This window comes from Leuresthes tenuis, unplaced genomic scaffold (genome assembly GCF_036924035.1).
Source record: "Leuresthes tenuis unplaced genomic scaffold, fLeuTen1.0.hap1 SCAF_7, whole genome shotgun sequence".
Classification (NCBI taxonomy): domain Eukaryota; kingdom Metazoa; phylum Chordata; class Actinopteri; order Atheriniformes; family Atherinopsidae; genus Leuresthes; species Leuresthes tenuis.
In genome coordinates this window covers 8,191,405-8,208,473 of record NW_027325361.1, presented here as the reverse complement: position 1 = coordinate 8,208,473, position 17,069 = coordinate 8,191,405, and the positions used below count along the sequence as shown (strand labels likewise).

General features: G+C 39.2%; 1 protein-coding gene across 1 annotated transcript in view; it reads right to left on the bottom strand.

Annotated features, from left to right (window-relative positions):
• Window positions 1–12,117, bottom strand: part of ror1 (receptor tyrosine kinase-like orphan receptor 1) — a 116,909-nt gene extending 104,792 nt beyond the window's left edge. The window contains exon 1 of the mRNA XM_072389101.1: window positions 11,706–12,117. Within this exon, the coding sequence (XP_072245202.1) occupies window positions 11,706–11,811 (106 nt within the window). The 5' untranslated portion in view covers window positions 11,812–12,117. The remainder of the gene's footprint in view (window positions 1–11,705) is intronic.
• Window positions 12,118–17,069: the final 4,952 nt, after the last annotated feature.

The following is a 17,069-nucleotide window of genomic DNA, read 5'->3' as shown; positions in this document are numbered from 1 at the left end:
CAGCTCATTCAGCAAGCACCAGTGTCGGGACTTCCTAAACCCATTTACAAGCTTACAGTGCACTTATTAGCAACGGATTGCTTGTGCCAATTAAACATGGAGGGCAGTGAGCAGGAAATTTGTTCCTTCCTCAAATTATCTCACAGGTCTACAGCCAACACGGAGGCAGAATAAACACAAGACCACATAAAAGAGCTGTTTTTGTGCTTTCATATTATGTTTTTTTCTCATTAACTGGCAGTGCTTACAGTAAGCACTCAGATTTCATCTAGCTTCAGTCTATTAAAATCCTTTTTTTGGTCTGAAGTCTGATCACACAGCAGTCACTTGACTGTCAAATAAACACTGTCTGCATGACACCAAGTGAACCAAAGAAGGTCAACTGATTACAGCAGTTAATTTTAGCAATGATATAATGAAGTCTGATGCTTGGAAATGTTTTAATTTTAGTGTGCTAAAAATGTTTGAAGGGGCACATCTGTTTACTCACAAGTATGTGTGCATGCAAAAAAAAAAATAATATCAGGACAAAGGACAATGTCCATTCCTGCTCTGGGCGATCATGAGAAGCTTGAGCTGAGCAGCTGGCTGGAGTTAAATCAGGTTTAAATTAAAGAGTGAATGAACTAATAAAACTCAAGGGTGCAAAAGAGGGCAGCGGGGGGACAATGGGTCACGGCTGTCTGGTTAAGGACACAAACAAATAACGCTGAGCCAGACTATAACACGCTCCAGGATAAAACTGAACAGACAAGGACACAAACACCTCTCATAACAGCCTCCTTGCTTTGGTGAGGTTTCAGGAAGGACAGGAAAACATCAATACAAAGACCATATGGAAGCAAAAAGTGAGAGGAAAAGGAGGGAAGCTCAAACTAACTCTTACTTTGCCAAACTCTACCAGAAGTCAAAGCCATGAAATGACAGACGGCCAAAGCTGTTGAACGCTACCAGGAGTGGAAACTTCTGACTAACTCCAACATTGTTTAAAGCCCCCATTCAAACAGCCACGAATCACACCCACAACAATCTCTCGTTCCAAATGGTCATCACTAAGTCCATTCTGAATCAGTGTGTCCACCCATTGGTGAGCTCAAAGCGTCAACTTAGCATGTCAGAAATTAAACATGAAAGCCGCAGTGTCTTAGTGCAGTAGTGTGGATCTACAGGAACAGGCTGCAGCCTTCTTGCAAAAACATTGTTGCACATTGTATGCAACAGTATAAACATTTGTACATCTCAATGAAAAGCTCAATAAATACTCTATTTAAGTGTACTGTGATTGTGGGCAAATGTCTGAAAAGATGTTGAAGCTGTGCCATCTCTCCTTTTCTCCAACTACGATTGTAAGGTTATGACAGGTTTTATGTTCCACCAAAGATTAGTGTGAGACCAATGCTGGAAATCTGTTTTCTGCTGCTAGGAAATAACGTTGGTATGCACTGCTCAACAATTCCAGGTTTAACCCTGTAAAAGTGGTTACGTTGTAGGGCATGAATTTCACTTACATTTTAAGACTGTGCACAATTTTCATCAGTACAAAGGCTTTAATAGTGCACATAAACATGGGGTCTCAAACATATGTTCCAGTTGCTTCAATAGCTGGGTGAAATGGTTTAGAGACAGAAGGATGAGGAGTAATGAGCTCTTGTGGGGAAAGCTTAGCACTGCAGAGGCAGCCACGCAGAGGTTAAACAAACACGCAATGAAATCACGCGGGCCTAAGCCTCTTATATAGGCCCCTCTGAGGAGAGGATCATTGACTTTTGATAGAAGGATGAAGGTCAGGGCCACAAGTCCCCAATAAGTGAGAGCACTCTTTCACACAATAGCTCTGTGGCTATTTGTTATCTTCAGTTTTCTATTGTGTTTCACAAGTCAGTTCTTTCAGCTTTTAGAATGATACAAGCTAAAGTCAGTTCAAGCCTGCTGTCAGTCAAATGCCTCTATGAAAATATATTCTCATCTCAATAACATTCGTTGCCTTCTCAGCTTTCTCTGAGCTGAGCCAGGTCCATCACAAGCCCAACTCACCTCCTCAGACTATCAATCTTTTCATCCCTTTCTGAAAAACTACGATTGGACTTCTTATACTCTATGAAACTCTGTCTCCTTCTGTCTCCCGCTCCTGCTGGGAGTTGCAGGGCAATGTAGTTTCATTTCCTGCTCTGCTGAAATCAATGCTCTTTGAGAGAAGTAGGAGAGGGGAAGTAAAGCCCATGACAGATATACAGAGAGACAGGAAAATAAGAGTTAGGTGTGAGAGGACTGCTGGCATGCAAAACACAATCATACCAGCAAGTAAATTTAAACTAGGTTTGGTTCCAAGTCGGAGTCAGCTTTGATAAACATCTCTAAAGCAGCCGTTCAAAGTTAAAATATGAAAAAACAGCTTTAATGGGTAGACTCAATTTTCTCGTCAACACTTTATTTATTTATTTTTTTTAAGTTTGCCTCAAATTGGGGCAGATTTTGCAGAGGGCGAGGGCAACAAGTGTCCCAGTTGGGGAGATTCTCTCTCATACCAACTGATTAAAAACAGAGTTCACTCTTCATGAGTGAAGGGACTGAGGGGGAGACAAAAGTTGAGAAGGTATCATGAGTTTTGCCACAGCAACGCAAAGGCGGATTCTTGCTCTATGACTTTTCCGTAACCGTCCATTACCATTCCTGCAGATTTCACCACAAAAACCCAGTCGTTTAGACATCACACAGAACCTTAGTGATTCTACAAACCTCTGCTTAACCCATCTGGAGAGTCAGTAGCTCAAAACGACTGACTACATCCTTCCACTCTTTTTATCCACTTCACTGCACTCACCTTCTGTTTAAAGCAGACCCATAATATGGAGAGTAAGACTGCAAAGACATCAATAACTTTGCCATGGTAGAAGCTGCCCTAAGGAGAAGCCATCAAACTAATAGATCTGTGAGTGAATATGACAGTATGGTGACAGTCTTAACCCAGGATTGTTGGTATATTTGCATTGACATTTTTTTCGAAGTTGTGGTGAAGTTAAAGCCGAAAGGAAAGGGTGTAGAATAAATTTTACTTGCATGATTTATGAGCCATTTTCACTTAGAGATTAAACACAAAAGCTGCTACATACCCATTTGAAAAGAGTAAGCAATACCTCTTTGTCAGATTTTCTTGCAAACACTACAGTTTGCTACAGCCATGCATATCGCAGCCTTTACTGCTGCCTTCTAACAATGCTATGCTAAGTTTGCTTCAATTTCACGACAATTGCCAAGCTAGAATTTCGGGGGGGTGGGGGGAGTCAGATGGAATGACCGCACACAGCTAGTGCTGACGTAGCCAGAAGCCAAACCAGCAGTGGTTTGGTAGATGGACATTTAACTAATGGTACCCTCACAGTTGCAAAGTTCTTCAACTCAGGATTCCTTGGTCAATGTGGTCAACACAAGATTAGAATGGGTAAAAAGGGAATTTCTATTCAAGTCACATTGGTATGATTTTTTGTGCCCTTTTCTATTCATGGTTTAATTTGTGGTTGCATGTTCTCACAACAGCTTTGGTCCCGTTGAATGTCATTGCCACAGGACAGTCAAACAGAGCTCGTTTACATAAATCATGCTGGCAAATTGGAGCAATAATGTTTCCACACTGGTTTGCTCTGTCAGCAACATTTAAGGCAGTGCTCTTCAGTCTTATGTGAAAGTCTGAGATCCTCGGGACAACAGGACACTGTCACTAGTTCAAGGCAGACCTCTCGTGTCTTTTGTGTGATTTAAGTGGTTGGGTAAACACTAGCTGCTGGTGTAAGTGCAGTGTTTGCACAGAGAACAATGTCACAAAAGGCTTTGGTTGAACAAACACACAAAGGCCATGTCTGCGCTAATGCTAATAGTTTTCTACATTATTTGAGAACATGTCTACACTAAACCAGTAGCTTCGACAAGTGCATTGTTCTCCCTTCACCTCTGTAAGCCATTTCATGTGCATTTCCTGCAGCGTAAGGCCACCCAGTAATAAGGACAAAAGTGAAAAGATATCTTTCATATCAGTTAGTACTGGCACTGATAAAAACACACTTCTAGCAACACTTCTAGCAAGCGTTAAACATTTTTGCAAAACTGGGTGCATTGTTTTTCTTCAAATGACACCATTTCCATCAATCTTTTTTAAACGTCTGGTAACTTAACTAGTAACCAGGAGTCTTGGAAGCTTTTTTGGAAGTCTTTTCACAGGGGTTGCATTTCGTGGGGTAAAAATAAAAATACACCTCAAAGCAAAGGCATAAGAGTTTTCTCAATATAGTTTCTCACAGTCTCTCAATATACTGCTGAGCCCCTGCCTCGACACAGCAGTGATGAAGACATTCCATTCTCACATTTCAGTGGAACAATGCAATGTTCCCAATGCAACAATGTTCACCATACTTGTACTTATACTCTACCATAGAGATATAAAAAGGGTTCCTTGAAGAAAAAAGGTTTCTTGTCTGGGATTGTTGGCTGAAATGCTGCGAAATGCAAAACATGCATTAAAAACCATGATGTAATCATGCAAACTAATAGCTGACCTCTAAAATTTTAGTTTGAGAACCTAAAAAAATAAAAGCAGAACTCAAACTGCTTTTCTGATATGATAATGAATATATCTATAGATAGATATCTCAATATATATATATATATATATATATATATATATATATATATATATATATATATATATATATATGTATAGTGTAATTATAATAATGATTAATAAATAATGAAAGGCTTAGACATTCACAGCGTTAGAAATACTATAGCATGAACCTAAATCTGTTAGGTCGGCAAGCAGCCTTATTAAGGTGGAAGCTTTAACTAAAACCTATTTAGAGGAACTAATCCTCAAAAGGCAACACTTCTCAACTTCAGGCCACAACAGGATTAAACACTTCTCCCTATAGCTGCTAAATGCAATTACAAGGTAATGAAAGACCAAAGACATTCAAACACACTTTTCTCTTTATGTTATACAAGCTAAATAATATCCAATAATAAGAAGGTGAACAACACAACAAACTAATACTAATCCCTGAAACAAAAATAATAAGAATACACACATTAAAAGAGAAGGAACAAAGTTAAATCGCTCTAAACACAAATCATTAGATGCCCCGTAAAATTAAATTTCCTGGAGTCCAAACATTTCTGGTTTAACAATTCAAATTCCAAGAGGATTGAAGTTCCACATTACACAGAACTACATTTGTGTTTGTGTGAAAGCTTTGAAAACAAAGATAGAAAAAAAAAGAGAGCTGAGTGATGGAACTGCCAAGAACAATTTTGGAAAAATACAACTTTGAAAAAAAGACATGCAATAATGTTCTATTAATAAATGCAGAGTGATGAGTTTATACAAACGTCTCTGTGGAGCTGATGGTCCAGTGCTTTTGCTGCATAACCACAGCACCACATTTGCCAAGAAAAAAAAAAAAGAGGCTCCCATGTAGTCTCGATCATATATCAAGATCGATAATGGAAATTACAAAAAAAATATAAAAAATCCACTTAATCATCCATACGCGTAGAAAATATTTCTGCTTTAACTTGAGAAAGATACCTCTTGGTCATGTTAAAGGTGTCTAAGCAACTAGTATCTGCCAGAAGCCTGTATCAGTTGTTGTTTTTGTGCCCCTGCAGAGAGCAGGAGCCACTCTGCTCCCAGTTATTGTTGAATAAACGCAGTGTTCAGCCCAGAGCAGCATGTCAGTCAGACAGCCAAGAAGGGCCAAGTGGAGGAGCCACTGAGTGGGCCAACTGTAAAGACAGGAGAGGGATAAACACAGTGTGTGAGAGAGAAAGACAGAAACATACAGACAAGACGGTGTCAAAAGTACAGGAAAAAAATAAGCAGAGCGCCAGCATTGGTCTTTATTTGCCAGCCAGATAACAGGAGCGCCAAGAAGTTTTGATGTCATGCCCATGATGGTTGGGTGACAGAGGGCTGACTTTTTTCGAAGTTCCACCAAGCTGAAAGTAGTTCTGTGTGTACTAATTTGAACAGTCTTTCACCTGCTAAACTCTTCCGAGGAACACAGACAACTCGTCTCTGCAAATGACTTCTTTGGGGATTGAACAGTGGTCAAACAAACCCAGACAACTGAATGAGTTGTTGAATATCTTGAACTGTGATGGGTGATCACTACTTTTATTAGCTCTATAGAATAATCAATTTATCAGTGAGCATGTTTACATCACACACTAGGGGCAATGTATGAAATGAACTACTCTGAACATGCTTCAAAGTTTCATCTCATCTCTGTAAAAAAAAATAGCAGAGTAGCTTCCCTGCTCTTGTTCACATATTGTCTTTGTTTCTTTTGTCCAATTCTAACTTTAAAAAAAAATTTAAAAATCACTATTTAAGTCATTTAAAGACGATGTCTACGCAGTGAATTTGGCTACACTTACATGATGATCTCCCACAGAGAGAGAGAAAAGCAGCAGAATGACTCGAACGTTTACTCAGTCCACAGCATCAGATACACTTTGGTCAATAATGAAGTGAATTGCAAAGAAATCTGCAGAGTAATTATTAATCATTATGCAGACTTGATTACTTTTCATGAAAAGGGGTGAACATTGTTTCATGACCATCAAACAGACACAGGAGCAATACAGTAAAAAAGCTGATTAAGTGAAAACGCATTTTGTGGAAAATAAATTTTCAAATATTTTTGGCAGAGAAGCCCATAAAGTTGGAGGTATTTAATACCTTGGAGAGAGCGTGGTGTGATACAAAGACCTAACTGTGGGTGAACGGAGATCCGCCCGTCTGCTTGCAGTGGGAGTTTTTGAGGTCCTTAATGCTGAGCAAACAGGGTTTAAAAGATTTACGCCGACACATACAGGGGAACTTAAAAAACCATGTTTCATCCTAAGACCTGTTAAATATTGTGTCGCACAATGTCCACGTATTAAGCTGGGGCAAAGGTGGCAGTGGAGGACAATCGCAAATCAGTAATTTGATAAAACAATTATACCTAGAGCTCCAAGTTTTTTCAGTCCTTATGGGAAACTGATATGCTGTATGTGTGGCTTATTCCATTAGACTCTTAAAGTGTCACTTTGTCGTCAGCACACTCTCACACTTACAGCTTGCCTTACAACTGCAGCAAAGGACTCATTGTGTCGCGTGTATAAAGGATCGCAGAGAACATTTTTTATTTGGCAGGAGTAATTTGTCTTCCAGGCAGCAGTCAAAAGACATCAACACAGAAGGTATTGAGTGCAACATATAGAAAGCTTTTAAATGTGTAGCTGGGTATATACAGTGCAAGTCAATCAATGGAAAAACCAAATATCATTTAGCCAATAAATATATCCTGTTGTGCACTTTGGCGAGAAATAACACTACCCTTTTACAGCTTTTCAGTCCATAGCCTCAAATAAAACACTGTCACCTATGCACAGGCTTCTCAACTATGGCATTAAAACCTGAACCATTGTTTTGACCCCTTTCTTAATGAAGGTCTGGATTTCGCCCATAGCCTGTGCAGGCCGTTTTTTTTTCCTCTCAAACAGACTGGCCTCTTAAGCAGACAGTAAATTGCAGGAAAAAGGTTTTCATGCTTGGCTGCAGTTTGCAGTGGCAGAAACTTTATCAAACGCCTCACAACGAGGATCTGAGTGAACTGCGTTTAGTCTTTGATTAAACACTGCCTCTCCAAAGAACTCTGACCACGGAAAAAAACCCAAGTATGCTCCACTGAGTTCGATTAGTGGAAATAACAGAATAGTTCTGCCAATATTACGCAAACTCTGGAATTTTACACCACTTACCATTCACAGAAGGGCCGTTTCCTGACTTCATAGACTGTCGCTATACAAGGAAGTAAAACTGGTCATCCTCTCAAAATTCCAGACAACATGTTATCAGGACAAGACCAGCAACTCAATTACACAACATGAGGAGACTTTTTTTAAATACCTAGTTTGTGTAGTTAGTTGCAATCATTGAGGTAATCATGTTTAGGAAACACCAACCACAATAAGAGTGTAATAAAAAAAATTTAAAAATTCACTTAAACTAGTTATTTGATATCTTAAGACTTTTTTAATATTATTTAGAGCAAATGACCTGCTGGCTATACATCAGTTAAACAATTAGCAAACAATTTTCTTCAAATAGTTTGCCCTGTGGCAACACTGAGGCATGCTGAACCTTGGCAAACACATGTGATTAATAACAAATGGGAAGTAGGTAATAGCCAGAGTTCAATGTATAGTTTGCACACCAATGTTTTAAATTAGTGACATAAAACAGTGTCTGGCCGTATGATTTATGGCTACGTGTTGATTAAATTAACGTCTATGATTTTCTTCCAATTTGACACACTCAAAATGGAGTTGAGCCGTCTCAAAAAAAAAGAAACAAAAAAAAGAAAATTCAACCCTCTCCTCTCAAAAAGAGCCCATACATCTGTTTCACACATACAGCTCCTGCCACATTCTTCTGTGTCTGCCAAAAGCTTTTAGGGATGCACAGCACTTGATGGCCCGAATCTGCGTGGTGTGCAACGTGCGGAGTGGGAGTTGAGCTTTAAACACAGCAGTCATCTATCTGAAAGAGATGTACCACTCAGCCCATGACAGAGCCAAACATTTTCCAGAGCATCTGGATAAACTAGTCCAAATGATGACCACATATAAAAGAGAAATTTGTAGCAATATCGCAGTAATGAAAAGCACTGTGCAAACTAAAATCTCCAGAGCGACAGGCTGATCCACAAAGATTTTTAAAGGATGCATGAAGAAAATGTATGCTGCTATCTTTGTATCTGCTTTCTAAATATGAACCAAAGAAAATGTCAGAAGAAATAGACTACACAGATGGATATTATAGCAGCAGGCAAAGCTGGAAGAGCTCCTTCATTCTCAGCCTGGAAGGCAAATAGTTCTTTCCAGGGGTGAAGTGCCTTTATTGTCAACAGTGTGTCTTGTTGAGAACTATACTGAGGCAGTTCCACCCAACATGATTTATAGCCATTTTGAGTGTTATTAAAGGGCTAAATGCAACTCTAAACAGATTTCTCCTAGTTGCTGCCCTTCAGAGGACCGTTTACGTTCAGAGGTGAATGTATCATGTTCAGGAACACTTACATAGTTTATGTAGAAAGGGCACAATGGAAAACATTGTCGTTACTTTATTTTTTATGAATGTGTCACAGATTATTACTTAGCTAAAGGGCAGTGGCTTATAGAGGCCTGACTGTGACCCTTCTGAAAATATACTGCACCTACCTTATGTTTACATAAAAAGGCCCAACTTCTGCTCTGAGAGTCCTCTACTTCAGCTGAAATCTGATTTCCATGCTGCAGACCTGGGTTCAACGTCAGGTTGACAGATTAAGAATAAACCAATGTTGCACAGCTGGATTCGTATTAGGAAAGGCACAAGCACATGCAAATCTTTGTGTGGGATATATTTATCTTCCAGTTGTTAGCAAATGCATAAAAAAAGACCACCAAGTGTGGACAAATGAAGCAATGCCTTCAAGAAAAAATATCAAGATCTGTTCCACAGAATTCCATCCGTGTTTAGATTTGCCCTTGAAAGTTGATTTTTACGCCACTGTTTTTGGCAACTATGGCAGAACATAAAGGGGCATTAATTCAGGTCTTGCAGTAATCCAACAAACACATACCAAATTGTTTCCATGACCTGCTCACTTAGTTCAATCAAATATTTTATAAAGATTTAAGTGTACAAAAAAAGAACAAGGTCTGAAAGTGCATACAGTGTCCTAAAAACACAAGTCATACATAAGTAAAGGTGTGTGTTTTATCATCAATTCATGCAGCCGTTTCTGTGTAAAAAAAATCCCTTGATGTGGTCAAAGAAACCCAGATTGTTTCTGGAAATGCTGAAATCTTAACTACAGTGACAGACCAATGACCTCTGACCTTTGACTGACAAGCAAAGAAAAACAGACAACAAGGTTCTTTGGGCTCTTCTCATTTGCTTCCATGGAACAGCCACATTACAGACACTGATCACAGGGTGCTGAGCTACTCTCCTCACATTTGATTCCAGTTGAACCACACTGTTGTTCCTCTGACTGTTCCGATTACAGCAAGCCTGAGAGGAGACAAGACTTCCAGTGTTATCATCCTGGAAATGCTTCACATGCAGCCAAGAAAAAGTCAAGTTTGTGGACGTAATGAAAATAAAGAGCTTCTTAATTGCTGTCATTTTCTTGTCCATAACAATTCATTTAACAGTGAAGCTACATCTATTTGGATGTAGAGAAAAAATATCAAAATAATTATTCTCATCAGCTACAGATTGTATCAGGGAGACAGATAGTGACGCTTGTTATTCAGTAGTTTGTATTTTGCAGTGAAAGGGAATGCAAAACAAATCAGTTTTTCTTCATAACACGAAAGTATTAGCACATGAAATCTAATTTTCCGAGTGGATTTTACCGCTCCACTTTACAGCTAACATGGAAAAGATGTGGTCGTTTCCACAAATCACTTTCAAGATTCGCAAGTAGCTCGATAAGCATGAGGCTTAGCTCCCCTCCACTCCATATTCTTCCATGAAACTTCATTTTAAGGAGTCATAGCTAACTCGTCCTGTTAAGTATTGTGGATTAACATTCCTCTCTACCTCAGGGCAAAAAAGAGGCCAAAAGATACAGAGAAAAGAGATGGGAAAAGTAGAGCCACAGCAAAAAGCAAAATCTCAATCCAACATATACTGTACAGCATCGTTGTAAATTAAGACCGGAGGCATTTAGGGAGGACAGAGGTAATCTAAATAAACCCAGATAATCACATTACTACCCATCTGGATTGGGAGGATCATTTGATACAAACTATACCCTCAAAAGTGAAGGAAAAAAATGTAAATGCTTTCCATGAGCAGATTCATAAACTATTCATATTTAATTCAAACTGAAATCAATCAAACTATATTAGTCAACCTCACAATACCACACAGTCACAGTGGAGATGGAGGGAGTTGAAGATTGTACATAGAGTAGTCTAAACCAAAAGGGACGAAAAATTAAACAGGGGAATTGCCTCAGTGGGTTTGAAAGATTCATTTAATTGTGTCGTTTTCAAATGCCAACTCCATCCTCGTCCTATTACCTTTACAGACATTAATGACCGCTGCAGAGCTGAATGTGAAAAGCAGAAGTTGTTTGCCTATTAAATGCCCCTCCATGCATCCCTCATCTCTGAACTGATTTGCATTTGGGGGGGTGGGGGTTAGGCGCACAATGACTATTCAGCTGACTTCTTAAGAGTCCCCCGCTAGTCTATGATAGAGTGAAGTCTTTCCCCGTGCCGAGGCTTCAGAATGACAATAGGTCGGTAATCTAAAAACCAAAGATCATTTGCATGAGAGGAGAAGCTGACTGATGGCAAACAGCTCTGCTTTATATAGAAGCCACACAAGTTTGAGGAAGTTAATGGGATGATCTTAGGAGTGAAAAACAAACAGAATTGTCTTGAAAAATATAAACACAATGACTTAAAACTGTATTTAAAGAGCGATAGAGTCTATACAAACATCGTATTGAGCGTATAAGGAACATGCTGGAAGTAAATAAGAGTGATTTTTCGTCAAGATTGGCACATAGTTGAATGGAGATGAACCGCAAGTCAGCACAGCCAACAGAGGGGCAGATGAAGTACGGGGGTTATTTCCGAGGGAAGGAAAGGGTCTCGACACTCACCAGACGCGCTCAGGTCCAGGACACTTTGGAGGAGCACGGTGATCCAGAGAGCGCAGGCTGGACATCTCCAATGACGCTGGCTCACCGCTACCCGATTTGGATACATTCCTCCGGATCTGCGTTGAACCCCTGTACGGTTTTCACATCCAAAACGCACAATATTTTATTTCGAGCCCTTCCAAAAGAAATGAACGACTCAAAATTTAGTGCGTTACTAACGTGCGCGCTGCTCCCGTCACTCTTTCAACGCGCACAGGGACTCTCTGGATATAAGGACGTACGAGGAAAGACGTCTCCGTCTCTCCTGGTTTCTGATTTTCCTTCTCTAGTGCCCGGATCACTTTGCCCCGAGTCTGTGTCTCTCCCCAAATGAGCGCAGACCTTCCAACAAACTCCAGTGGAAGACTTGTGTCCACAGCAGCAGCCGCCATGTGGCTCTGATTAGACGAGTCTCGCCACCGTGTGTTCACTAAAAGAACTACAAGAGCCCAACGGAGGCTTTCCACTTTTTCCACCAAACCGTTTGGACAGCAACGTGTTTGTGGATGGTTTTCGTTTTTTAAAATGTATTTTGGGGACGGTTTTTTTTTTTTGTCACAAGCTCATATACTGCAAATAAATAGAGCTTCAAATTAAAATGTGTTAATTGCCGTTTAAGTCAGGACAAAGAGTGTTTTTTTCTTATGCTTTTGACTACAGTTCAAATAAATGTAAAGTTGAAAGGAACTTCACTTCAGACACGTAGCTCTACCACTATACGGAAAGCACAGGTGTATTAATTAAAGCTGTATTCCATTTAGCGGACGTCCTGCACTGGCTGGCTCAGTTTCATAACTTGTTGTGACATTCATTGGAACTCAGCCCATCATTAATTCCACCTGTGCATTCCCTACTAAGTACAAAGGTCTGCAGCACAAACAGGTCCAGATCCACTAGTGAACAACAATGAACTACAAGTTAAATTACAATTACTCAAATACTGAATTCCCTATGGTTTTCTGGGAAAGGGCGTTCCAGTTTGTTAATCAGGCACCCCCAAGCTAAATGTAGAATGACTGCAATCCCTAAATTTGTAATATGATCATAAATTTATCAGATGGGAATATAAGATATACTTGACCCTGAAACTAAGTCATAGTCAATATTTCTAAATTAATAAATCATATAATATAAAGAAAGCATCTCAGACCACTGCAAGCTGAGGAGCACTGAGCAGCCATTTTGTTCAGGCTGTTTCTGCTACACATCATTTACAAATTACAGTGTTTACAGGGATGAAAATATGCACTCATAAGAAAAAGCCACAAAGATATACCAATGATAAATTCGGTGAGTACGTGAATAGTGAATTCAACATGGCTATAACTATATTCTAAATTCCTTACTGCACTAATATTTTTTCCTGTATGTTCCTATATGTCTATCCTGTGTTCAATTAATTGTAAAAAAAACAACACCGTTCATGAGATGACTGAATATTGTACATTCACAACTATCTATAACTCACATATATAAAATTCAGGCACATTCTCTAAGTTGAGGTATTATCATACAGTATTCCCTGCCACTACAAACATTTTCATTTGATAAAATGGACAATAGAGTAATTTGAATGGGTAAACTGTTAATGGAGCTTAATTTAGATATCTGAATTGTATGATAATGATCCATCTGGTGCAGTTTAGCGTACCCTTTCATATCATATACATAAATTACCCAACATATTAAAACCACATTCAAATATTTAACTCACGGAAACTAATCTACTTTGCATCCATGCATTTCATGCACAGAGACAGATGGATGGAAGAATAAAGAAGTGGAGAGAAAAGACAAAGGTCTCTTGTGCCTTAAACAACCATGCCTGCAGACATGTTAAGCAGTCACACATACCCCATAACACACTTATCCAAGAGGTTTACAATTATTGTTAGCCCACCTCACTTATTCTGTGTAACTCCACACCTTGGTTCATTTTACCCAACTCACTCCTTGATTTTCACACATGCTTTGTCTCTGCGTGTCTCTCTGCACACACAGAACACTTTCAAAGAATAATACCGGCATTTTAGGAGGCAGGAAAAGAATGGTTGCAATTTAGTGTCTCTGCTTCTCCCATATTGTGACCTACATGTGCTCATTAGAGGGAAACATCATCATCTGAGGTATGTTTTGATCTATACGACTGTTGCTCATATGCAACAGGACTTTGCCACTGATATCTCTGATCTTTTCCAAGCCCAGGAGTCCAGGACATATTACTACCTCATGTAGTCCCCTTCCTTGCTTTTCCTCTATATTCTGTACACTCTTAGTAATCCCTGGAGAGATGCTGCTAACCAGAATCTGGAGATAATACCACTCAAGTTTCCTGTTGTGCTGTGTGCATTTTTGTGTAATGGTCTTCCATGTTGAATTTCATGCTGTAGACTGTGTGTCAGAAAATCTATATCATGTTCCTGGTCCACTGTTATTTGAGAGATTAAGACATTTTAGAAATGGTGATGGACACAAAGCAGCAAGCAGCCAAAGTTTCCAAAAGCTCTCAAGACTTGAGATGTGGTCAATTGAACATGTAAATACAGACTGCAGTTAATTTTTATAATGTATGACTGAGTGTTCAGTTTCACTTTTACACGTTGGACATAACAATACTTCCATGCCTGAGGCTGGAATACTTCAAAACATGACATTTTTAAGAATATAGTATCTCATGGCTCAAACTTCATTAAAAAACAGTCTCCATCGTCACAAGAACTTTGCCTGTTTTGAGTTTCAACCTCTGATGGTTTTGAGCTTTTAGATGACACCAGAATAAAAGATGTACATGATATCACATCACAGTTAATTTAACACTACAAAGGGTTTTGTGCTCCAGTGATATAACATAGTAAGCAAATTCAAACCAAAAACCTGTCAAACTGGAAAGGAATTGGACATGACTGCTTGCATTCTGAAGAAATGTGTGAGATGATGGTAATCATATGTAAGCTTAGTTTCCCCCTAAAACCCCCATTTAAATTTTCAGAGAAAGCACCCAGATCAATTTAACCCAATATGCATTTCAATGGTTTTCTTTGTAATAAGGAGCCCCAGAAGAGAATAAGGGGATTCAGCAGCAGATGGCTTAAGCAGTGGGCTGATCAAGTTATGAGATCATTTCTGACACTGCCTTATTTCTCCCCCTTGATGTGCATCAACTTCATTCTGTCAAAAGTAGGATGAGATTATTAAAATTGCTACCATGCACGGTGAAAGTCATCTAACTTTAATGTTAGGGTGGATTAGGGTTAAAAAGGTCTCTTTGAAAACCAGATCCCTGAGGATTTGTGCTGTAACCACAATACAAGGACGGCGAGGGTCTTGTTAGAAAGTTAGCAATGATGTCTTAGTCAATAAAGGAATGAAAGGATGACAAGGACAAAAAATATTCCAAAATATCAGCTATTATTCTTATATTTTGTTTTGCCTGATTTAAAAAAATCTTTTATCCCATATTATGAATAATTTGTGCTTTTGACTGATTCCCCATGTCACCCTTTGAAATATTTTGCTCATTTTTCAATCAGCAGATAACGCTGAACAGTCTCTGCCATGGCTAAGGCATCCTATAATAGCTGACAGACAATACAGGTCTCATTACAGCAGCTCCTGTCCAACACACATCTCTGTAAAAACCGTGCAGTGTGTGTGTCAGTGTGAGTGGTCTGAAGCATATTGCTGTAAGAGCTCTATAAGGCTGGATTGTGGGATATTTTCAAGGCCAGTCTTCTTTCATTAGAAGAAAGAAAATCTTCACTACAAGTAGACAACACCCATGTCTTGTAGGTTCAACTAGGGAACAACATGCAACATTGTAAAATGATCCAATTCCCTGGAATTTATTTAAAAAACATCTCACAAACTAAGGATACAAAATTTGCCTGGTCTTGTCCATGGGGCCTTAAATTATGTGGAATTTTAGTCAGCAGAACAATAACAGCATACAACTCACAATACATAACAGGGTTTGACTATGCATACCTTTTCCTTCACTTATGTATCTATAATCCATCACATGTGGAGTGGGAATAAATTGTGCAATGAAGTAACAGAGCTAAATCAAGTAAAAAGAAGTAAAACACGCCTGCTGACTATGTAAACAATCAAATTTGAGCAAATACAGCGTAAAACCTCAATGTCCACTTTCATCTTTAATTCTAGACAAAGATCTAGTAGCTTCTCCATCAAACACTCCACAGGACAACGGACCGTATAAGTGTGGTGTCTCCTGGAGTATTTGTTTTCTTCTTGATTTAGAGACATAAGAAGAGTCAGAGAGAGAACGGGACAGGATCCAGCCTCTATTCCAGCCTGCTTGGTTCAACCCAGTGGTCAGTGAAGAAATGTTCCAACTCATCATGCACTGTAACTGAACAGTTTTTATAGCCTCGCACATCATCTGTACACCCTGGCTCCAGACCTGGAAAACTGAGTGTGTAAAAGTAGTGATGATTCATGTGGTGCCTCTACATCTATTAACGTCAGCCTTTTTGGAGATTGTCTGAGACTTTGCTAACCCTGCACAACCTGTCAAAGCTTGTTCCATGCTGGTGGATGAGCAATAGATGATGTCACGCTTTAGAAAGGCAAGTTTAAGTTCCCTACTTACGGCTAGATAGACAGCAGTATGATCAAGCAAGAAACAGACCTTTTTTTAGGTAAAACATAAAAGTGTTGAGATGTGCCCTCATTTGCAGTGGTTGATGGTTTTATTCTAAGTGGACATGAATTTCAGACAAATTTGACATAAACTAGATTTTGCTAGAGGACATACAAATCAGAGGCATAGGCACCCCTGAGTTGTGCATACAGACAAAAAAGTGAATTCAGTTACACTGAATGTGTAAAATATCATAATAAAATGTTCACTTATTGAACACCGACAACTGAAATGAAAGGCTTTCATCCATCCATTATCTCCATCTATTCAAGTCGTGGGGTGGCTTTGTGCTCTCTCAAATGGCTGTTGAAGATACAAAAACTACTACTAGAAATCAAAGCAGCAGTGACATTTTTATGTAAGAGACAGGTAAAGATAGAATGGTTTCATCAAGTTTAACCTGATTATCATAGTTAATCACTGGGGATTGAGCCGAGGAAAAGTCCCATACAGACAACATTAATGGAGTATAACCTCATTATTTCCCTTAGACCTTATTCGAGGACTTTGAGAATGACGTCTTTGTCCCCTGTATTGCCCCCTTTTAACAAGAGTCCTGAAGAGGCCGTTTTAAAAACACACGGCTCCATGCCAGCGCTAGAGAAAGCCATTTGGACATCTAATAGCCAGGGACTGGGCCAGTTTAATGTAAGCCTCTCTGT